Here is a 24,749-nt window from a genome sequence, read left to right as displayed (position 1 = left end):
TGAAGAAGTGATGATGATAAAATGAGTTTAATCTTTTATGGTTTTACTGCTCGTTTATAATTTGGCGTGTACAAGCAAAACACCAACCGCTATGATTTTAGAAAATGTGAAACAATATTTACATACTTTTTTTGTAAACCAATTTTTCATAAGCCAATTGCATTACTCTAGAAATTGATTTTTTGTTGGAGCATGTTCTATGGTTTGCAAAAGAAAATTGCAACTAAATTTTTTTTATGGAATTTTTCATAGAAAAAAGAAAAGTTTATTACAGAAGTTATTAATGATTTGTTTCTTAATAGATTGTTGAAGTAATTAAAGCCCAGTTGGGGTCGTTGTTATAAAACTTACGCCTTCGTAACACTTCGTGTAAACGTAAAAATTATCGTGCTACGAAAATGTCTTCGCGGCTAAAAAAAATACGAAATATCTTCACGATTCTAAAAGGAAATTACAAATTGATAATTACGTCTCGCTTTTGATTTTTTAAACATAAAAAAAATCTCCAACAATTTTTGCATTAATTTTTATTTTTACAAAAAAGTTCATGAAAATACATACTTATTTGTTTTATAACACCAACCCCCTCTCCCGCCGAACAAAAGATGCTTGCATGTAAAAATTCATTTTAATGGAGGTTTAAAAATGTTATTTGTTGTTATCAGAATCTTTTAAAGCTTAAACGCGATTTTGAACCTCGATTGCGAGGAACAGAAACGAGATTTTATTCAAGATGGTAAATTAATTGCTTTTTGGATAAATTGATGATGCTAACGAAACTCTATCAATGATTTTTCTCCCTTTAATATTTTGAAGAATAGCATGTAAGAATGGCTTTTGAAGATTAAGACCAGTATCTTGTTTTTAAAGAGTAACACAAAACAATTTATTTCTCTTTTAGTAGATATAAAAATGGCCGATAAAAACTCAATGAACACAAATAGTTTCTCTGTTCCAGACTATTTGGTGTTTGCTGCAACATTATTGATATCAAGCATAGTAGGTATATACTTCGCTTGTGGCGGTAAGCAAACAAATACAAAAGAATATTTAATGGCTGGGCGTGATATGACTTGGTTCCCGCTATTTGTGTCGCTGCTTGCTTCATACTTATCTGCAATCACACTGCTGGGTGTTCCATCGGAAATATTTACGTACGGCATACAATATGTTGTATTGTGCATATCTTACGTGATAATTGTTCTGGTCAGCTCAACAATATTTTTGCCTATCTTTTACAAGTTGCAAGTAGTTAGTTCAAATGAGGTATGAGTTCTTAATTTTATAGTTTTACCTTATTGACAATTAACAGGTCACTTATGTTTAACTCAAGCCAAGTTCTTTATAAATTACGATTTCATAATTTATTTTAATTTACTTTTGAATAAATTAAATAACCATTAAAAAGTGATGAATTGACAAAATCCATCTCGTCTCCGCATCTTCAACTTACAACATTTAGTGCACAACTTTGACTTTACAAATTTTAATTCAATATTATTCGCCGTTTAATAATAAATATAACTAAAATATCAAATTCGTCAAAAAGTGTTTTTCTCAGTTTTTAGTTGTTTTTTTTTATTTTTATTTTTGAAACTTTTCGAGTAACGAAGTGAGTACACTAATTTATGAGAATAAATTATGAGAAAAGCTACTTCTTAAATATCTGTTTTAAATTTATCAACAGATATTTTAAAAACACTGCGTTAAAATAGATGAAACCAAAAAACTTTTGACGCTTTGTGATACAAAACTGTTTTCTCTTATTTCTTTTTTCGTCCGAGTAGTTGATCATGAGATTAAAAAAATCACTTATAAGTTTTATTCCATTAAACCCCCCTCATTATTATTGGGCATAGTTAAATATGGCGCATTATTCGGACCTTAATTGCCTTTCTAGAACAAGCAAAAAATGATTGATTGTTTTGAAATTTTTTTTTTTTTTTGATATTTGGAGCGTCATTCTAAATGAGTAGACGTGTGAAATGTGTGAACGATTGTTGCAATGCTACACTTTGGCGACCGATCCATTCAACTTCACCATTACTGCTTTAAACGTCGACAGTTCATAATGATCTTTTAGCCATTGTTCGCTTTTTTTAGATCAGCGTCGAGATCAGCTTCGGCTTCGGCATCTACATCAAAACATAGTTAAATAAGTTTGTTTTAAAACAAAGTTTAAAATGAAGCTTTTTTTTTTTTTTTTTTTTTTTTGGTGAAAAAGAATTTTTTTAACTCATTTAAAAATTTCTTTGTTACCAAAAAAACAGCAAAAGTAAAAGGTAAACACCGATCGTTTACTCGATAAGTCAATAAAAAAGTAATTCGAAAGTAAATAATTATAAAAGGTGTTACAAATAAAGGTGTGCGAACGGGGTGCAGTAACACTGGGCGAAAGCGACAAAAAAATTTTGTCGCTTTCACCCATTAAAATAGATGATAGTTGGAAGTTATCATTTATAGTATATTTTTTCATATAATATACTATAAATGATAACTTCCAACTATCATCAATTTTAATTTTTTAAAATTCTATTATTACTATTCTATATGTTTCAAATTACTCTGATTGGAGGTGTGGCGCTAAATCAACAAATTGAAAACGCCCTATTTCCTTATTATCTTGCCTCTCAAAAGTTGTGTTATAAGAAGAGATGCTTAACTTGGTTTGTTTGAAGTTACACAAATAAAAAAATTTAGCTTCTTGTGTCAACTTCAGTGTTAGTTGTAGACCTGGCTTTGCCCCAGTTCTGTTGTAAATAAGTAAAGGCAGGTTGGGATTCCAGTAAAAGAGAATGCAGCAAAACGTTCCCTGACGTTCCCTGGCAAGAAGCGACATTGGCCTTTGTTATTCTATCAAGTTACATCAAAAGATTTAAAACAAAGAATGCTTGTACATATTGAATTTTAACAATTTTTAAAATAAGCAAATGGGAATTTAACATTTGGCAGGTTTTGTAGTCAACTTAAAAAATTTCATTTCTCTTTAAAGGTGCTGACCTTTTGCAGAGCCCCATCTTCTCCTTAGAGCTTGTACATTTTTTTTCAGAAAGAACTTTTGTACTTCTATTAAAAAAAAAGATAAGAAAAACTGACAAAAATCTTTTTAAAAATATTGATTCAGATTATTATTTGATGTCTCCATATCATTCGAATGTTTATTATGCCCAGACAGAAGTCAATTATACGCAGTCTAAAATCAGTTATGCGCAGATTACTATAAAAGTCATTTTCGATTTTAATTGAAATTTCGTAAGTTTATTGTGCGCACCGCTACTGATAGAGGATTTTCCATTCTATTGGCAATACACTATAATCTAAATATATAACAGTAATATATTTAGATTATGGTGTATAGCCAATATAACACTATAATATATTTAGATTTATGAACATCATGTTTGTAGAGTAGGGCGGGGCTAGTTGAGCAATTTTTACTAAATCTAATAGATCTTTTGAACGGTGCGTCGAATATACATAATTTTTTTACTATTAGAGAGATAATTTTCTCTGCCAAAAATTGCTTAAGAAAAAAAAACGTTTTTAGATTTTTTAGAGAAATTATTCCCTAAAGTTTACTGAGCTGCTCAACCTACCCCAGCGAGGTAAGTTGAGCAGCTGTGTGGGGTAAGTTAAAAATAAAGTTAGTATGTTAAAATTTTTATTTCTGAACTTTTGTCATATATATTTTATTGTATAAGTAATATTTAAGTAAAAATACTTTTAAAAGAAGCAAAAATTTTATGGTTTTAAATCACGTTAACATATTTTTTTAAAAAAAGGATTTCGGATATTATTTTTAAATTGTTAAGAGTATTTAATAATGATTAATTTAAAAGTGTTTATGGACCTTAAAATGTTTACCCAACAAAATTTCTTTCTCCGTATCCGTATAATGTTTTTTTAAGGACCTAAAAAAAATTGCAAAAAATTTTTTTTTTGTTCTTTTGGTCTAAAATTAAAAAAGTGCCCATGCATCTCACTTGACCATGCATCTCACTTGACCATGCATCTCACTTGACCATGCATCTCACTTGACCATGCATCTCACTTGACCACGGTCCAACAACCATTTCATGCGCATTTTATTATCATTATATATACCTATACTTTCATCCATTAGATGTTTTGTCATTTATTGCGTAGTTTTTGAGATATCTTAGTTGCCCAACTTGCCCCTATGCTCAACTAGCCCCGCCCATTCATTACATTAGACATTAGTGTATGTATTATATACACTAAGGTTATAACATTTTAAAAAGCTCTACATGATGAGAAGTAGTGCAAACTTGTGATATATAGCACCTTTTTGCTTTTCTTTTACAAAAAAGCAATCCCAGGACACAGATTGAAATATTTCTATAAAATTTCTAGCTACCCTACTCTAGATTTATATATATCTGTAAAAAAAAGAAAAAGAAAAATATAATTAGATAGTTTTCTACTATTTCATCAGAAATAAAATGTAAATTTACTAAAATTATTTATTTGCTCATTGATTTTTATTACATAATTAACTTTATAATTTTTATAATTTTACTAATATTTGATAAAATGATAAGAAAGATGTAACTCATGGATTTTAATGAAACTAGTTAAAAAAAATAAAATGGCTACAAAATTGGATTTAAAAAAATGAGAAAACGTGCTAAGTACTTGTCGAATTGTCAATAACCAAATGAAATTACAGTTTAATGGATGACTTTGATATATATATATATATATGATGATGATGATGATGATGATGATGATGATGATGATGATGATGATGATGATGATGATGATGAAGATGATGATGATGATGATGATGATGATGATGATGATGATGATGATGATGATGATGATGATGATGATGATGATGATGATGATGATGATGATGATAAAGATGATGATGATGATGATTTGATTATTACCTTAACATTAGAATACAACATTAAAAATGTTGTAAATCTCATCAATCTTGACTCGCGAACTCGGAACCTGTAGACTAAGAAATTAAGACCGTCTAGTGGGCCAGGAAATGGGCGAAATTGATAAAAAGAAGTTGCTCTATTGTAAAAACGCTACACTGTATTGATGGTTACATAAATCAGATTAAATCTAAAAATAATAAACAAGCTGATGTAAACTGATTTTTAGTTTTGATTTTCCATTTGCTTTTCAGCTAAAATTATAAAAAAGTGAAAATTTATGAAATTTCTGTTTAAATTATCTTTGATAATATCAATAATACATTCGTCTAAAATCACAACAGTTTTTATTTACTTTACATCATGTATTCTTTGTGATCTACTGCTGTGTTGCTTTTTTTTTTTGGAATGTATGTTAATCTCAAACAAGATGCCATGTGCGATTTGTTCTTGAAATATATTGTCAGACGGTCGTTGATCAAAGAGTGTGTTAATATTCATACGCTTTTAGATGAGTATTTAGATGGCTACTAGACATTCAAAATTTATCAAATAAAAAATGACCAAGTCTTACGTCGAATACCTTCGGGTTAGACTACTTCATTTTTATGCCCAGGATTTTCAATTGTATGCAAATTAGAAAAAGAATTAAAATAGTTTAAGAAGTTCCTGAAACAAAACAACAATTTTTTTATGGCATAACCAAGCCTGATCTGGATTGTGGCAAATTTTAAATAAAATGAAGGTGTCAAAGTGAAACTTTTAATGTTATTTATCTTCAAAGCAAAAATTATTCCCTTAAATAAATTTTTATTACAAATATTTTATATACACTAGGGTTATAAGATTTTAAAAATTTTTTAAATTTTATCATGGCCATAGACCTACATGATGAGAAATAGTGCAAATATGTGATATATTGCACCCTTTTGCTTTTCTTTTACAAAAACCGACTCCAGGACACAGATTGAAATATTTCTATAAAAACGCTATAGGTTTCTACTAGTTCCTACTAGTTTCTTACTCAAAATGAAAAATGTCAAAAAGGTTTAAAATGGTGGCTAATGAACTAAATGAATTGCGGGAAAAGTTAAATTAAAAAAAAAAAATGAATTGCGGGAAAAGTTTAATTTTTCATTCATAACAAAAAAGTGAGGAAAACTGAAATGTTAGTTAACAAATGCGATGTTTTTAAAATACCATAATGAAAGTACTCAACTTATATTTGCAAAAGTGTTTGATATTACCAAAACATATGTGATCTGGTTGAAAAATGAAGATAAACAATTTTACGAAATGCAAGTTAAATTGCAAGGAGAAGTTGGTTATGCAACAACAGTTCAAGTAAAACTACATCTACAAAAATTAGCAACATGAAATTAAAAGAAATGCCTCAAGCAATAGTACATTTAATCTTCCTTTATTGTGCAAAGTTGTAACATCTTCAATTGCATTCAGTATTTTAACATCTTCAGAAACTTGTTACAGTGGTGAGGCTCCTGCTAAAGTAAAAAAAAAATAATACGATATTCCACTGAAAAAAAAAAAAAAAACAAAAAAAAAAAAACAGGCTAGTTTCCTCTAAATCTAAAATTAAAGTTCCTCTAAATCAACAAGAGTTTTCAAACAATTATTATACTATGGTATTAACATTCCTTTACCAACTCAACCTGCAATATATAAACATGTTTTAGAAAATCACGGAAAATGCAGCAGAACTTTAAAGAAAATCATTTACAATGAAAACTGAGCATTGCACTTTGATGTTAAGAAAATTAACAAGCAAGAAATTCAAGTTGTTGCATTAGAAAATTAGAACTGCGAAGTTTGCTTAGCTTCACTAGCTTAGTGATAGGAAAGCATTAACAATATTTAACAGAATAACTAAGTTATTACCAGTCATTGGAAAGCATTAAAGTTAGTCTATGATGCCACAAGTGTCAAGAGTAGAGTAAAAAATGGAGTTGTTATAATTGTTTCTACAGAAATTTAAAGAAAAAAAGCCTCCTATACCTCTGTATATAGAATGTGAACATCAAGTGTTGGTTTTAGTTTTAAGAAATTTAGTCAATCACCAAAATCTTGGTGGAAACACAGCATCTCCAAATATATCAAATGATTTTGTCCAAGTCAGTAACAACTAAGCAGTAATAACTACAACTTAAGAAATGACTTTCAACAAAGTAATGTAAAAAGCAAAAGTTAAAAGGATTAAATGGTTCGATGATATGAAGTTTTTATAATGATTGGAAAATGCCTACTAATATTATCATACTATAAGTAATTCATGGTGGAACTCTAGAGCATTTTATGCCTTATTTACTTTTGTGCTACTCTCATACAATCTTGAATTGCTTAATATGAACAATTCTGATACAAAGAAGTAACATTTGTGTCAAAAATTGTGTTAAAATCATACAAGATATGAAGTGTAAAAGTGCTGAGAAAGTCAATGATCTTATCTAACAAGTGATTTAATGGCATTATGGTTTCAATCATACTACTGAGTTTTGTTATATAGTTTGTTACATATTTACTCAAATATAGTTTTATCCAATTATTATATATTATAAAATTTCAAAAAATCAAAAAAACTTCAAAACCAATAGTTTATTTCAGTGTTTTTACACCAGAACTTATCTTGTAAGGCCATGGCCATATGAGGTTGTAAAAATTTACATGCACCAATAAATAGTATTCTAGTATTTAGTTATGCAAAATCTTTAATGATGCAAATACATGCATACATTAGGCACTTAAATGGTACCAGGCCCATCAAGAGGATGAACAAAGAAGCCCAGACCAACTATTCTGGTGGGTCTTTAGAGTCCATGGACTGCTCTAAGGTTGGGAAAGAGCTTTCCGGTCACCACCTCTCCTGCAGAATTTACAACGGGCTAAATTCCTTCATTATTGTGGTTTTTGTGCATCACTAAAAAAAAGGAAAAAAGGTCATATGAAACCATTTTTTCCTATTTTAAAAATTATATTTACAAGTTTTTCTATTTACAAAAAATGCATTGCACTCAAAAATCTTGTGAAAAAAAGCTTGGAAAAAAGTTTTTTTTCATGACTCTAACTGGGAGGGCCAGGGCAAAATACCCACCAGCCTTCCTCTCTCAACAGCTCTGAATGATACAATGAAATATACAACTAAATATAAAATTTTTTTTGTTTTTGTACTTTTAACGTTAATCTTTAAATAAAATTTCACTGTTGAGAAAAGTAAAAAGTCCATACAGTTGTAAAAAAATCTTCAAAAATAATTGAAATCATTAATGGGAAGTGTAGATGTTACAAATAAGCTGGTAACATCAAATCCAAACGTTTTGAGTTAGATGTTAGTAACAAAGGGGAACCTCCACATCTAGCTAAATTCTATAATTACAATATAAAAATTAACTTACTTTAAGTAATAGATGTGTTCAGGGTTAGTGTATCAAATTTAAACAAAGTGCTGGAAAAAAAAAAGGTATGCCAATAATTAAAGTAAACTTTTCTCTAATAAATGTCATATTTAGTTTCAAAAGTAGGTTTTTATTTACTACTTGGGCTGGAAACAAAATGATTGACTAAATCTTAAAGTTAGTTCTGCTGTAAGTATAATTTTGCTTGCCAGTCTAATAATGAATTTAAAGATGATTGAACCTTGCATCCTTTCAATATAAGTGAGGATATCGGCTTTTCTGATAAGAAAATAAATTTTTCATCCTTTTTTTTTTGTTTTTATGCATGGCATAATAAAAAAAAAATGTTGTTAAAAAAGAAATGCTAAGTCTGTGAAGAAGTGACACATTTAGAATATATACAGTTTTGTTGGGTAGATGATTATTATTGGAAGTTGTGCTGCATTACTTGCACAGTTAGTTAGAAATGTTCTTAATGAGTTTTCATGATTCATTTTTATCAAAGGCAATTTTTTTCCAAGAACTAGCAAAAACTGTTATCTCTCCTTGATGAAATGGTTGAGTTGATAGCTTAGCTGGTCAAATAATCAGCCAGCCACCAGAGTGGAATGTTCACGTCTTAAGGGTATGTAGATTAGATACAAGTTAAATGGATGAAATATAAAAAAGTTTTAAACAGGCAGTCAAATAAAATTTCAACAAAACCACAAACTCTTTTCAGCTATAAAAGTTTTTACTTTATATTCAAAATTTATATAAAGTTTTTACTTTATATTCAAAAGTTAAAAAGTGATGACATTATGTATAATTAAATAAATTAAGCATAATTAAACAAATTTCATGTTTCCAAAGTTTGCGCCAGATGTATGTTCTCCTAATTAATTTTTTTTTGAGCAAAGATAATTGATTCATTTTGATAATTATGATAAAAATTTCATGACAGTGACTTAAGCAAAAGTTTATCTAAAACTACTCTGACAATAAACCCCACCCAATGGGTTGGCTGTCATACAGTTTTGGTAATCATTTTTGAATTAGAAGATGGTCAAGTTGAATGATATGTTAAGTGGTAGGTAATTCTTAACCAGTTTTATATTGAATAAATGTATATGCTTTTTTATTTTAGTATTTGGAAAAAAGATTCTCACCAGGTGTCAGATCTTTAGGATGTGTTCTTGTTATGGTACAATATGTAAGCATTTTTATTTATTAATATTTGTTTACATTGTTATATTTATTCAAAACAGAAAAAGTTAAAAAGTGTAGAATGGCAACACAGAGCTCAAAATAATACACACTATATACACATAATAATATGCACCTATCAAGAACCATCCTCTCTTAAGATCTCAAGATATTGTTTTTTAACAAATTTTATAGTATATTTTTTTACATTATAATAATTAAATAATATATTTTTTTATATTATAATAATTTTATTATATATTTTAACAAATCATGTAATATCCAAATGTCTGAACATCAATATTAAATAAATATCGTAATCTCATTAGCATTTGATCAGTGATTGGGCATTATTTCAGCCATTGATATTGAGAAAGAAATAGATACTTAAAGCACTTTATTATATTATTTTAATTTCAGCATGTTGTTTTGATGCAGAACAAACTTTTTTATTAAAAAACTAAGATTTTTCATCAAAGTGTCTTAAGTTTAACTTTTAAGTTTAAGTGGCTTAACAAAAATTTTAAAGCTTCAGTTATCTACTAAAATTTTCAATTATCTATCTCAAGCTCTATTGTCTATCATATTACATATTAGGTATGTCACCAACTGAAACCTAACTGATGTATTTAAAGGACAATTTGCTATCCAATTAGAACCATTAAAAACTTATAATATTGAAGTCAAGTTAGTTTTGCATTTAGGGGGCACTTTTATAACAATTTTATGCAGCTTTAATTTTTTACATTTCATATAACTGATATTAAAACTAAATTTTAGTTTTAGTATAAGTTATATGAAATGTAAAGTTAAATGTCATGAATAATTTAATGCACTCTTCATCCTGATCCATCACATAATCACTCAGTCCGAACCCATCAGAAATTACCATACAATCCTTATTCAACTCTTGATCACAACATGCCTATTTTTGTCATAATTGATGTCACATAACTTTGTCAGAGTGAGATGTATTTTTTCTTTTCTTAGATTCTGTATCTTGCAGTGGTGTTGTATGCTCCAAGTTTAGCATTAGAGTCAGGTGTGAAATTTTTTATTTTTTAGCATTAGAGTTAGGTGTGAAATTTTTTATTTTTTTATTTTTTAGCATTAGAGTTAGGTATGTCACCAACAAAAGTTGTTTTCTCTGCAAAAATTAAAACAAAAAAGTTTTTTTTTTTTTAAAATTTGTTTTTTAATTTTTTATTTGCATTTCATATATACTATAATTATATATATTAAAGTATATATATTATAATTGTCTTAAAATTAAGTTTTTGGTTTGAGAGTTTGCTTCTGAATAAAAGTATATGATGAGTACAAAATAAATTTAAACATAAATTAGCATAAATGTAAATAAATTTATTGCATAGATAGTTAGGTTTAGTGTTAAACTATCTCCTAACTTGCAATGTGTAATTTGTTGCTATAGTTGCAGGAATACCACTCACTGCTACCATCATCAGCACAGGTGTTGTTTGCACATTTTATACAACATTGGGTGGTATGAAAGCAGTAATTTGGACAGATGTATTTCAAGCTGGCGTTATGGTGGCTGGTTTACTTGTTGTAATGATTATAGGACTCATAGAACTTGGCGGTTTCAAAAACCTTTTTAGTATTGCTTCAAAAGGAGAAAGATTGAAGTTTTTTGAGTGAGTTTTTTTAGGCATTTTTGTTTGCATATATATTTGGCTTATTCAAGAATCGTTAGTGAATGCCTTAGGGAATACCAAAAGCTTTAAAAATAGTAAAAAAATTTTTTGACTGAGTTATTGCCTTTTAATACTTTCGTTAGTTGTTTTTATTGTTGTTTGTAGTTTATGATTGGATTTTTTTTTTTTTTTTGAGTCATTAGTGATATGAATATTCTCAATAAATTTTGACACTTTAGGCATAAATTGATATTTTGCCAGTTACTTTTTCTTTTTATTACAGCAAGTTAAAATAAAAGACAAAGACTTCAAATACTGGAGTACTTTTCTAACGCCATGCAATTCGTGCAATTTTCTTCTCTCTTGTATTTATCTTTGTATTTCAATGATGGAGTAATATAAGTTACACATTTATTTTTCATAAGTGGTATGCCAATCAAAAAAGTTTTCAAAAAAAAGTTGAGTTTTTAAATTGAAAACCTTATATCAGTTTTACTTTCTTTTTGAAAATCAAAACCAATTAAATTTTCTACCATCTTTAGCTTTAACCCTGATCCAACTGTTCGAAATACATTTTGGACCCTTGCCATTGGAGGCTCTTTCACTGCAATGCCTGTGTGGACTGTCTGCCAACCCGCTGTTCAACGATTTCAAGCTGCAAAAACTATAACTGAGTCCAAGAAGTATGTGTAAAAGTATTATTGTTTTACTTATGTATTCTTAAAAGATATGCTGATGCAGATGCTTTAGAAAAATTTCCAAACGTGTAAAAAATTGTTTGCATAAATATTATTAATAAAGAATGAAGTTTAAAAAGTTTAAAGTTACATCTAGTTTTGTTTTGCTTCTGTATTTATTCTTTTGGGAACTCAACTGCGATTTTTTTTATTAAAGTTTGAAAATTGTTGTTGTTGTTTTTTTGAATAGGGCTCTTCTAATGAATATTCCTGGTCTGATGTTCATTGTCTTTCTATGCGCTATGGATGGATTGATTATTTATGCAGTCTACCATGAATGTAATATTGGGGTGAATGGAATAAAAGCTGTGAAAAGTAATGATCAAGTAAGACACGTGTTGTTGTTTAAATATTGTTTAAACAGATTTTCTTCCGCAAGATTTTTAAATATTTATAATAAATTATTAAATCAAACATATCATATTATGTTTATAATATTTGTATAGGTGCTGCCTTATTTCATCATTCACAAAATGGGACACTTGAAAGGTGTTGCTGGTTTGTTTACATCCTGTTTGTTCAGTGGTGCCTTAAGGTATTTTACGTGCTCTGTTTTATGGAAGAAGTAAAAAGCTCAACTAAGTTGCTTCAAGTCAAAAATTGAAAAAAAAAAAAGTTTTATTTTTTGAATTTTTTAATTTAGTCACAATTTTACATCTGCAAATTCTCTAATTAAAATACTCTCAAGTAATTAAAATCTCAAATAAAAAAAATTAGCACAGCATCCTCTGGATTGAATTCAATGGCGGCTGTTGCATTAGAAGATATTGTTAAAAAGATAAAACCTGGTATCTCTGATCGCGCATCTACATATGCTTCTAAAACTATTGGTAATTGCTTTAGTTGTTTTTGAATTTATTTGATGTTTTCTTTTTGAAAATAAATTTTAATTGTTAGAAAAAAATCATTTTTATTGAATTAAATTTTATTGACTAAATTTTATTGAAAAGTTTATAAATATCTGGGCTGATGCTCAATATTGATAGCATAATTAGATTACCTAGATGGGTGTCAGTAAAGTATGATCTGTACTAACTTTTTTGCATAGTTTGCTACAGAGAAAGTTTCCTAAAAAATATATGTTGATCCAAATTAGCCCACATACTCTCTGAGAGCAATGTCATTTAGTTGAAAAAGTGTGTTCTGAAATTTCTAGAAAGCTTTCAAGTCTGGTGAAATTTTTAATTCAAAAGTTTGTAAAACATTTCCATTAGAACTGTGTGATTTTAAATATTTTATGATTTCCACTTGAAAGTTGCGATGAAACATCGAGAAAAACAATTTTGATATTGATCTTCACTGATTTGATGCTTTTGATCACATGGTGCAATTTTGATCACATGGTGCTATTGACATTGATCACATGATGCTTCGTTGCAAAGTGAAAATTAAAATGTCAAAAGTTCATTTCAAAGCTAAGTGTAAATATCTCTCCAATTCCATCATTAACATGTATAATAGTTTCCAAACCAAAATATTGGCAAGGACCTTGAAATTTAGTTTGAGCAGATTGTGCACTACAATTCTATGAACAAGGCCTGATTACTTCATCACACACTATTCCAAGTTAAATAAATTTTTTATCTAACTTGTAATTGTGAAAGGTTTGTGGTTTTTTTTTTTACCTGATAATAAAACTAAGTTACCGAAATATATTTTCCAGGTTTTCATAAACATCTGAAATTTTTGCAAGTTTCTATATATTTCTGATAATTGCAGATCAATGTGTCTGTTTATCGCCTTTTATATGTTTCATTAAAATACAAATTATTAGAATTAAAGTTTGCACTTTAAGCTTGTGGTTTGGGAGTGCTTGTTATTGGATTGGCGTTCTTGGTGGCGCTTTTTGGTTCCATGGTTTTGCAGGTACCAGTTTATGACGTGTTGTGTTTAAAATATTGTTTAACTTTATTGATTCAAACAGATTTTCAGATTCAAACAGATTCAAACAGATTTTCTTCCGCAAGATTTTTAGTTAACTCTGATTATTCTTTTCAATTTTCTACTATATTATTTTCATCACTAAGAAGAAGAAAGTTATTTCAAATTTCTATGTTTAATGTCCAACATGAGTTAGTTACAATTATTAAGATTTATTATTAAATTTCATACCCTTTTATATTTAAATGTATTAAGATTTATTAAATACAAAAGTTTTTTTTTTTGGTTGAAATGTTTAATCAGATTGGTTGAGATAAAAGTTCAATCATTTATTTAGCTTGCATACAGCATTTTTGGTATTATTGGAGGTCCTTACCTTGGTTTGTTTTTCCTTGGAATGATGGTGCCATTTTCAAACTCAATGGTAACTTAAAATTATATTACTTTCTGTTTTATGTGCTCTAGTAACTACTATTATAAGAAAGCTGTACCGTGGCCATGCTTAAATCTTTTAAAACGTCTTTCTATCGAGGGAGCTTATTTTGGTGCTTTGGTTGGTGTATCTTCTACGCTATGGCTAGCTATTGGCGGATTGATGTACCCTCCAAACAAACGTGAAGCTGTAGTCCATGTGTATAAATGTATTGGTTTCAATACCACTAATTCAACAATGGAATGGCAAAGAGGAAGTGGAGAGATTAGACCTATTTATAAAGCGCCTGAGTAACGAAAATTTAAATCTAATGTTTTTAGACAATTTTAATTTTAAAAAACTACATTACAACTACTTACAAATTTCTTTTTTTAATATTGTACAGTATAAGCCCCCTGCTAGCATCTTGGTATTCAGTGTCCTATCTTTGGTATGCTGCAATCGGCGTGAGTTTCACCTTTGCTGCTGGTTGTCTGTTTTCATTAATTTTTAAGCGTAAGTTTATTTATTACCTAATAGGGCAAATTTTAATAGGCAAATATTTTTAAGGGTATGATGAACGAACCTTTTACATTTTTCCATTCTTTTTTTTTGCTTAAATGCTTATTGCATTTTTATTTTGTATTTTTTTTTTTTTTTCACTTTGGAGAAGAAAATTAAAAAACTTCAATGCTAACAACTTCAAAGTTTGTTTTTTTTCAGTGTTGATGCCAGATGATCAAAAAAAGATTGATGACAGACTTTTGTTCGATTACGGAGCTTTTTTCCAATCGCTCATTCCATCCTGCTGCAAGAAGACCAAATATGAAGTTGACGACAACACGGCGAGTGTTGAAAACGTTAGTTAAGTTTGTGATTTATTAGTTTTTTTTTATTAGTTTTGTAATTCATCCATTGGAAACGCATTTTGTATTTTTGTATTTTATTTTTGTATTTTTAATGTTTCATCTTTCATCATCAAAGATTTATCTTTTATGGTACAATTATCACTGATTTACACTGATCAATAATTCTAGGGCCTGTTTACATTAATTCTTCGAAAAATTACAAACTTAATGTTTTTTTTTTCATTTAACACTAAGGGTCTGCGTATCATTTCTTTTCCATATCGTTATCATTCTTATATGATATCGGAAAAAAAAATCATCGGAATGACAAAAATTCCGGTATAAACTAACTACAATACCGGTTAAAATTTTTAAAATTATATTACGTCGTAATCATTCCGATGACACTTTTTTTTTCATACAGAGGATGACCAGAGAGCGATAAGGTAGTTTGTTTAATAGAATATTCAAACATCCCGCGTTACTTCCTCTATCTTCCTCTCACTACTCCCGTGCATTTGCTTTTATAGAAAAATCTTGAAGATTTCTATAAAACATTCGTAATCATCAAGGCCCCGTTTTATAAAAATTAAATTTTAATTTTTTCTGATTCTTTATATCAAAAAGTTAGTAATATCTTCGTTTACTTTTGAGACATTTTGCTTATGTACCTTTTACAACAATCGATATATATTTCTTTTTAAAGTGTTTTGTTAATTAAGGGTAGGTACGAGGGGTTGCAAAACAAGTGGTATTTCACTAATGTGGCTCATACCCAGTAACATTTTCCTGTACATTCTTGAACAAAACTAAAAGACTTTGAAATTTCTGTATTAGAAACTTCTTTGTGATCAAACCACAATGTGAACCACAATAGGCCGGGTGAATAACAATGAGCAATTGCTTTTACTCAGTAATTGGTCAGCTTTACGTGAATAAAAACTTCAACAACTTTTCTTAAGTTTTTATTAAAGTAAAATTGAGCAATAACTGAGTAAAATGCTTACTTTAACGTGAGTAAAAATATGAGGAAAACTGCTTTCCAGTTGAAACCGTAGAATTTGTTTTAGAGAATTGTTTTAATGACGCGTTCAAAGAAAGCGTCATGAAGTATTTTCTTGATCTTGCAATCTTTCACTTCAAGAAGACGGACTACTTTATTGCAATGAGTAGAAAGAGTTGTTTGAAGAAATCGGAATCTCATGTAATCTTGGAATCTTCATATAGGTAGTTTTCAAAAAGCTTAACCGTGGTCCATCTTCACAACGGAAATAAATTTCCATTTTTTTCCTTTTCATTCTACAAGTGTGCACATTGTGCATGAGAGTATGACGTTTACAGGGAGAACGTGTTTTTATTCTGAGTTAAAACTAAACATGCTCAATTCTAGATAAGAAAACATGTCATAAAGGAGCCAAATGCAAAGCTTAAATATATATTGATGCCTGTGTTGCACATGAAATCAGGTGTTATGAAGAAATACGTTAAAGTTGTTCATCATATTCTGAATTTTTTCCTCCTTTAAAGATTTTATGGTTCTAGTATTCATGAAAGTTTACGTTTTCCAACAATAGGTTAAGTAGCTATAACATGATATATAACGGCCAAGATTTTTCTTGTGGTTTATTTTTACAAAAACTCTAAGTAAAGTTAAAAGAAACAAATAAGTGATTTTATTTAAAGTATAAATATAAAAAAATCATGCTTATACACAAGTATCAGCCTCATTAGCAACAAAGGTTCTGAGCCTCTTAAACAAGTTCCATGCCTCTTAAACACAATTGAAAAGACAAGCTTCATCATTACACGCTTTTTTTTTTATTGAGTCATTTAATTTTGATCTTAGGCTTTTAATTAAATTTAGATCAAGTAATTAACTTGGCCACTAGTCCAAGTTAAGCATATTGTTTTCAACATATTCTTTGATACATTTTGCAGTGTGCTTAGGATCATTATGTTGTTAAAATAGGTACATAGGCCATCAAGAAAAAAGTCTATGTAACTTTGGTTCGCATAATGAACAAAGTGCCCATGGAGCTGGTTTTTTGATATATGATGCCATTAATCTTGTAGCCATCTAAAGTCAAAAGGAGAATCATCAGACAAAACAACTTGTCCCCATTTGGTAATAGGGGCTGCTTCTCCTGTGTCTTTATACTTCTTCAGAAAATCATTAATAGTACTTTATACTCATCCGATTTGATGTAAATACATAATATATAGATAAATGCACAAGTCATGATATATAGATAAATACACAAATATATGATATATGAATAATTGTACAATTATATGGTTTATAAATAAATATACGATATATAGATAATTACATAAATGTATGACATATAGATAAATACATAAAATTATATAATATTGATAATTGGATAAATGTATGACATATAGATATATACATAAATATGTAATATATAGAAATTGCAAAATTATATGATATATAGATAATTGCATAAATATAGCATAGATAATTACATAAATATATGATATAGATAAGTACATAAATATATAATATATTAATAAAAATTGTCAATAAAAGAAGAATATAGCATATTGCATCATTAACAAATACAAGATTTTATATATAAACAGGGTTAGGATTATGTTAACCCTTTCATGCGGTGGGTTGTTTTATAAAATCATGATTATGATGTAACCCTAAATACGATTATGATGTTACGCTAAAGTTGTTGAGAAAAGAAGAATAAACTCAATTTTGACATAAGATATAGGATAAATAAAAATAAAGTGTAAAAAAAAATGGTAATGTACCCAGCAAGCACACAACGTTGAAATAACGTTGATCAACGTCGATCAACGTTATTTCAACGTTGTTTCAACGTTATGTGCTTGCTGGGGTAGTGTAAAACAATGTAAAAATGGTTTGAAAACCCATAGAAAGTGAATTTTTTCTACAACAAAAAAAAAAAAATTCGGCCGGTTTTTTTTGGTGCTGACTGGAACATGAACTGACATAATTTTTTTAAAAGTGTAAATTATGCCCAAGACATCTAAGAAATTGTTTGCAAACCTTACCCCACCAATTTAGTACCTCTGCTTCCACTTATTGCAAAGAACGATACTCTTTATATAGAAGATTCTAACCCATCACCGCCAGCGAGCGGATTTTATTGAAACTAATATGTATTAAAGACATTTTTTAGACATGATTTTTGTTCTCACACTTTTAATGTAAAAGGCTAACTATGCAGCAAAGTAAATACTTAACCCTTTAAAATGATATCAACCATGTTACTTTAATCCGGTTTTAATAATAATAAAAAACCGACCAAACTGCTGGCTCCTAAAGGAGCTTCATAAAGTTTGCAAAATGTTCAGTTTTTCAAAGTTTTTTTTTTTTTTTTTAAAAAAAAATTATCCAAAAAACACAAAAAACTTAATTGGATAAAAATATTTAATTATTTCCCAAATAATTGAAACTAACTGTTATCATAATTTTTTTTCACTATTAAATATTTGAGGTGCAAGTTTTCCATTAATTGATTTAAGTTATTTCCTCTATAATAAATTATGCTTCTGTTTACATGCGTTGAATAATATTGTCTTTCCAAGGGGAAGTCAAGCTTACCTAAACGTATAAGTTTTGTCCTGAATATAATGAAGCACACTGGGATACCTTAGCTCACCTAGAACCCAATGTAGCATGTGTTCATCTTTTTCTCCAAATGTATTTTTCTGTTAGAAGATCGAAGTTTGATATTTTTGTAATATATTGTGGCAGCACTTACAATAGGCTGACATTTTATCCGATTCATTTTCGGAATATAACGAATCCGACACATTATTTTTTGGTGGTGAAACCCAGGTTTTTTTCATTTGCTGATATGAGTCCCAGTATAATACCGTTGATATCTGGTATTTATTTATTTCTCTTCGCTTTTCTTTTTTTTTTATTTATTTTTCACAAAATATATTTTTTAGGAAAACAAGTTTTAAATACTATCAAATGAGTAATTATGAATTTACTATTTTTAAACCTTTTATAAAATAGTAAACATAAATTCAATTTTATTACACGGACACCATGAACATTACGGTTTTGATTGTGGATGTCATGAGCCAAGATGTTTGGTTTATTTGAAGATTAATGCAGAATCTTTTAAATTTTGGGATTTTATTTTCAGCTCGGTTCTATTCAAATGTGCTCCTCCTCGACAAAGCTCTGCGAAGAAGAATGAGAAAGGAGAATCGTAGACTAAACTTTCGCTTATATAAATCCCAGGTGATATAATTTTAGGAAATCAAAAAATCTGTTTATTTAACATTGTAATAAATGTTACAAAAAAAAAAATTCGATTTAATATTCTCAAGTAAACTACTAACCGACTGATGCCCTTGAGTCTGGTTGCACTTGCTAAACAAAAATCTGTTTATTTAACATTGTAATAAATGTTACAAGAAAAAAAATTCGATTTAATATTCTCAAGTAAACTACTAACCGACTGATGCCCTTGAGTCTGGTTGCACTTGCTAAACAAAAATCTGTTTATTTAACATTGTAATAAATGTTACAAAAAAAAAAATTCGATTTAATATTCTCAAGTAAACTACTAACCGACTGATGCCCTTGAGTCTGGTTGCACTTGCTAAACAAAAATCTGTTTATTTAACATTGTAATAAATGTTACAAAAAAAAAAATTCGATTTAATATTCTCAAGTAAACTACTAACCGACTGATGCCCTTGAGTCTGGTTGCACTTGCTAAAAAAAATACCTAATAAATATAATCTTGAACATAAAACCCTGTTCGAAATTTGTTGAAATGGATTTTTTTGCGATAAACGTTTGAACTTAACTAATATTGTTCACTGAGATTTTGCTGACCCAATATTCAGGGCTAGGCTTAAAGAGTTTTGTGCTATAGGCAAGCGAAAAAATGGCACTCCGTGCAGTCATTAAAACTCTATTGTTAAGTTCTAGATGAAATATCTTTTCTTTTCATTTTGGAGTAGGAAGGATAAAAAAATTGCATAGATACTTTCCTATTCTCCCATAAAATGTTTGTGTGAGAAGATGAAGTAAATAGTTTCTTTTTTTTAATCAAACACATTTTTTTTAATCAAATGCAATTTTTTTTACTGGTCCTATCTCATCGTCCCAACCACTTTGTAGAGACATCCTACTCCTTGCCCATAAATGAGCGATTAGATAATTGCTGAGGGTGGATGCTTGACTATTTCCACAATGCAGTTAGGAACTTTTTGTTTGGTCTACGACGAACAAGGCTGTTTTGTCTTTCATTAGTTGAAAGGCTGACTCGTCTAAAAAGCAAATCTAGAACAATCTTTGTATCAAGTGACAAGAACATATTTTTAAATAAATTAGGAATAAGAGTGTGAATAAAGCATCTAAACAGATGGTGGTTTCGACACTCCAAACTTTTTTTCTTAATGGAAGGAATTAGTTTTGGTTTCTTGGCACAACAATGACACATCAATCGCCCTTCTTTCAGCATTCTGCGAATGGCTGAAAGAAGGGAGATTTATAACTTAAGCTTAGTCAGCTTAAGTTATAAATGCTCTTGGCGTTGTTTTGCGTTCAAAAGTTGGTCTCTTTGAACTAAACTGCTCTCCAGTATCTTTTTTTTTTCTCACAATTTTTTTCTGTAAATATTGTGTATTCTGTAGAAGACATAGATTTTCTAGTTTTTGTTAGAGCTGTTTCATTTTTTTTTTTTTCCCATTGTTGAAAATTCTAATTTAGAACTTCAAAATTGAGTAGACGATTGGTAGGGGAAAGGTGCCTATGATGGCATACTTAACTTTAACGTTTCTCTGAGTCATTACCTGAAAACTTAAAAAATAATTTTTGACATGGGTGTATTCCCTCTTGCATGCAAAATAATAATAAACCTCAGAATTTTTACTATTTTGTTTTTTTATAAGTTTATACCATTAAAAAAAAATACAAGTATGCCATCATAGGAAACTAACTGCTCCTATGATGGCACACTTTAAAGAAATTAGACTAACAAGAATTTTTTTTGTTTTTTATTAATCGAAACACAACTTATCAAAAAAACAAAGTTAATAAATATTTGGTCTATAAGCATAGTTCACATATAAATTTTTTTCTACTTCTCTTTATGCCTGCACATAAAAAATGACAACAAGATCTGCATTTTTGACAACAAATCCATGGTTCTTTAGAGTAAGACAGCGTATAAAGTTCATAACAATACAAAAAAGCTGTATCAGATTCGATATTTTTCTTCAACAGTCGTCTTTCTTTTTGTTTTTCTAACAAATTTTTCCTTTTCTTTGTTATCTTTTTCTTTTGCCTTATCTTTTAATTCTTTGATATCCGGTGTGGTATTTAGAGGTCCAGTTTTTCCACATTTTCGTTCTCTTTTAAATTCGATTTTAGGGGTTCATAAAGGCACCGGACACAACTTTTATATACTAGATCTTATCCTTTTGTTGAAATAGAAGATCCAATGCATATGGAAGCTTCTGATAGGGGAGATCTCATTTCCAAATGTGTTGGTTTCTCAAACTTTCGTATTTCATCTTTGTTCTTAGCCTGAACACCTTTTTATGAGCATAAAAATTGATTTCAGGCATTTTTTTCAATTCATTTTGCAGACTTTCCTATGATGGCATTAAAACTACAACACCACATGCAAAAATTTATGTTTGTTGATTATAAAAGCATTATTTATAACAGAGGGACGAATTTTTATCAGAAGTAATGAATTACTAATATACACATGTTGGTCTAATCACTTACACACTAAAACTAATTGGAAATATGAGCAGTATGCCATCATAGGCGCTATGCCATCATAGGTACCTTTCCCCTACATTTATATAAATCACAAAAAATACAAAATTTTTTATTAAAAAATAAACACTTACTGATTCGCTTTGAGCCCACAAAACAAAACAATGAGATGAACTTAAACTTTATTCAAACTTCAAATTGTCGAAGACGAAGCGGATTGGTTAAGGCAGGTTATCATTGACAACCAGATTTGCCAGTTTAAAAATTTTTAATAAACTTTACTAAGAATAGAAAAAAGTTGACACAACAAAAATAGTGCATTTTTTTTATATGTAAACTTAAAATATCTATTTGTAGTAAATTCTAAAAAAAAAGTATGTGGTCCTAATCTGATGGCCAGCTACTGCAGCTGTAGCAAGACCTAATTTACATTTTGTTAGTTTTAAGAACTTTCTTTAAAGAACTTCACCTAAATATGCTGACATGTTGATGAAGTTCTTCGAGAAATCTCCCAAATCTACAATAGGCTGACATTTTATCCGATTCATTTTCGGAATATAACGAATCCGACACATTTTTTGGTGGTGAAACCCATTACAAGAGTTTTAATGTTTTCATTTTGTAAATGTTCAATCTATTACTAACATCATAGGTTCAAATCCATTTTTTTGTATTTTTAAATCACATTTATTAAACATTAATTCAATCTATCATAACATTTTACCAAACCTAACTTTCCATAAATAATAATGCATAAACCTCTCCTCCAAAAGATAATTATGCATGAACCTCTCCTCCAAAAGATAATTATGCATGAACCTCTCCTCCAATAGATAATTATGCATAAATCTAAATATGTGTAACGTTGGTGATAAAAGAAATTAAATTATATTCTATTTTATTTTTGAGCGTCTTTGATCGGGTTTTGTGGCTATTACCAATAATGAACTGATTTTTTAACTTATAATTTGATCGAGTCTACAAATCAATGCTTGAAAAGTACCTAAGTCTTGGTTGTTGAAAACTCGATTTGTTTCAAAAGACAATACAAATCCGTATACCGTAAAAATGACTGGGAACAAGTTTGAAGAATTGGACGGTGTCAAAGTTCTAGTGCATCCAGTCTATAATCTAGACGTTTCTCCATCTGAGTTCGGTCTCTTCCGATCAATACAGCACTTTACAAAAGCTCTCCAATTTGAGTCATTCGATAAAGTATGTCAAGGATTTCTTTATCCAAAGCCGAAGGTACTTTGACTTAATTCATGTATTTATCGATCTTTGGTAGAAGGTCGTAGAAAATTATAGTCTTTATTTTTAGAAAGTAGTTGTTTTTGTTGCTGTTGTTGCTTTTTAAAAAGATTTTTGCATAAAAAATCATTTCTTAAACACGGCGCACGAACCTTTTCCTCAATCTCATTAAATTAATCAGATTCGAACTCCTAATTTTAATGGTATGTAATGAGAAGAAAATGTCTAGCAAGGTGAAAAGAAGTATTTTTGAACTGACAATAATGACAGTGAAGTTTGATTGGGTAATTTATAATTTCAGCACCAGCACTTTGCTCTCTGGGTGTCTACGGCTTCTTCTAGCATTTTGTAAAGTATGTTCACATTGTGAGAGGGATCTTTTTACGTATTTTTATGTATACTTCTTGTTTATTCGGGATTTTGTTAAGTTTACTTAGATTAGATTAGGGTTTTGGGATAGGGTGTTAGTGGTTCGTAGGTTAGAAGGATTGGGTGTGTAAAGGTGTTGGGATGCCTCCTGGTTCTGTGCAATGGCAGGGCTCTTACTTAATTATTTTACACCCGTACGTGTCTTGATGCTATTAATTCTTTTGTAACATATAGAAAATGTTGCGAGGAAGCTAATTCTAATTGAGAATATGAACAAGATGCCATTTGTAACAATCTAACCACCTAAATCTGATAGGAAAAAAAAATTTATTATTAGAATTAAAAGAAGAAATATAACAAAGCTCAAAATTTCAGCTGAAATAAACGAGTTTTAGCAGAAATAAACTAAATAACTTTTGTCAAACAATCTGACACAACAATCAGTTTTTTTCATTCAATTGTTTGTAAAGTTTTAGACGAAATAAAAAGACAGGGATATCTATTAATTGATAAATAAAGTTGAATTTTTTAATTGAACCACTATTTAGATAAATAATAAAAGATAAACTCAGCAATAAAACGAAAAAAATAGGGAGTTGTCCTCAACCTTCAAGCTACGCTCCATTTATCTTTTTGCCAAAAAAGACAATTTTTTTGTACCAACACTGAAAAGACGTGACAAGAAAATTGAAGCCGGTGTTTTAGTAAATGTTTAATGATGTTTGTTTCTTCAAGTGATTTGAACTTTAGTTTCCGTTGAGTTTTAAAATAACTTTACATATTTAATTTTGCATCCTAAACAATTTTATCTGAAATAATTTCGTATTACATTAATAACTATTTATGCTAAGCAGCATATATTGCACTTTTGTAAACATATATAAACATTTATTATTAAACATATACCGAAGACATTTACAAATTGGAGAGACAAACTTTGCTAAATCTATAAATTATAAGCGTTTTCATTTTTAAATGCACTTCGATTATTTATCTCGATAACCTGAGAACGAACTGACATTCTCAATAACTTGATACCTAGAAACATCTTTTATAAAAAGGTAGTTTAGTAAAAATTTTCTAAAAATCACTTTCTTCATAAAAACAAAATAAAAAAAAACGAATTCACAAAAATTTTTAAAAACCAGTTCAATAAAAGCATGTCGTTATTGATACGATGGCATGCGTTTATTGTTAATAGAACCGCTTCAGTGTATAAAAATTGGAACTAGAACTCTGTATATTTTTTTTGTTTGTATGTTAAAGGTTATGTTTTAGCTAACGTAATGGAATACTATTTTGAAAACTCAGCGTCACATTTTAAACAGTAACTGCTC

At 29.0% G+C, this 24,749-nt stretch overlaps 1 protein-coding gene across 2 annotated transcripts; it reads left to right on the top strand.

Annotated features, from left to right (window-relative positions):
• The first annotated feature begins 859 nt into the window (after window positions 1–859).
• Window positions 860–19,466, top strand: LOC145180973 (sodium-coupled monocarboxylate transporter 1-like). 2 transcript variants are annotated; one of them, XM_090099373.1, is made up of 14 exons: window positions 860–1,266; window positions 9,444–9,509; window positions 10,493–10,544; window positions 10,935–11,157; window positions 11,700–11,840; window positions 12,085–12,220; window positions 12,341–12,429; window positions 12,612–12,724; window positions 13,690–13,760; window positions 14,113–14,199; window positions 14,308–14,498; window positions 14,594–14,703; window positions 14,911–15,047; window positions 19,193–19,466. In XM_090099373.1, the coding sequence occupies exons 1-14, from the start codon at window positions 913–915 to the stop codon at window positions 19,244–19,246; spliced, it is 1,824 nt and encodes a 607-aa protein (XP_089955499.1). In that variant the 5' UTR covers window positions 860–912; the 3' UTR covers window positions 19,247–19,466. The 2 variants fall into 2 exon arrangements, with proteins under 2 accessions (XP_089955499.1, XP_089955500.1); XM_090099374.1 differs by lacking the exon at window positions 860–1,266 and adding an exon at window positions 6,051–8,942.
• Window positions 19,467–24,749: the final 5,283 nt, after the last annotated feature.

Source organism: Hydra viridissima, unplaced genomic scaffold (assembly GCF_058129835.1).
Source record: "Hydra viridissima isolate aposymbiotic clone 2 unplaced genomic scaffold, HvirCarnegie_v1 scaffold_10, whole genome shotgun sequence".
Classification (NCBI taxonomy): Eukaryota; Metazoa; Cnidaria; class Hydrozoa; order Anthoathecata; family Hydridae; genus Hydra; species Hydra viridissima.
The sequence above is the reverse complement of the archived record's forward strand: the minus strand, read 5'-3'. Positions and strand labels throughout refer to the sequence as shown.

Excerpts from the sequence above, each read along its gene's own strand:
- LOC145180973 (XM_090099373.1), top strand. The coding sequence starts at position 913 with ATGGCCGATAAAAACTCAATGAACACAAATAGTTTCTCTGTTCCAGAC. Across the intron at positions 12,430-12,611 it reads TTGTTCAGTGGTGCCTTAAG|CACAGCATCCTCTGGATTGA; the intron begins GTATTTTACGTG and ends AAAAAAAATTAG. Across the intron at positions 13,761-14,112 it reads TTGGTTCCATGGTTTTGCAG|CTTGCATACAGCATTTTTGG; the intron begins GTACCAGTTTAT and ends TCATTTATTTAG.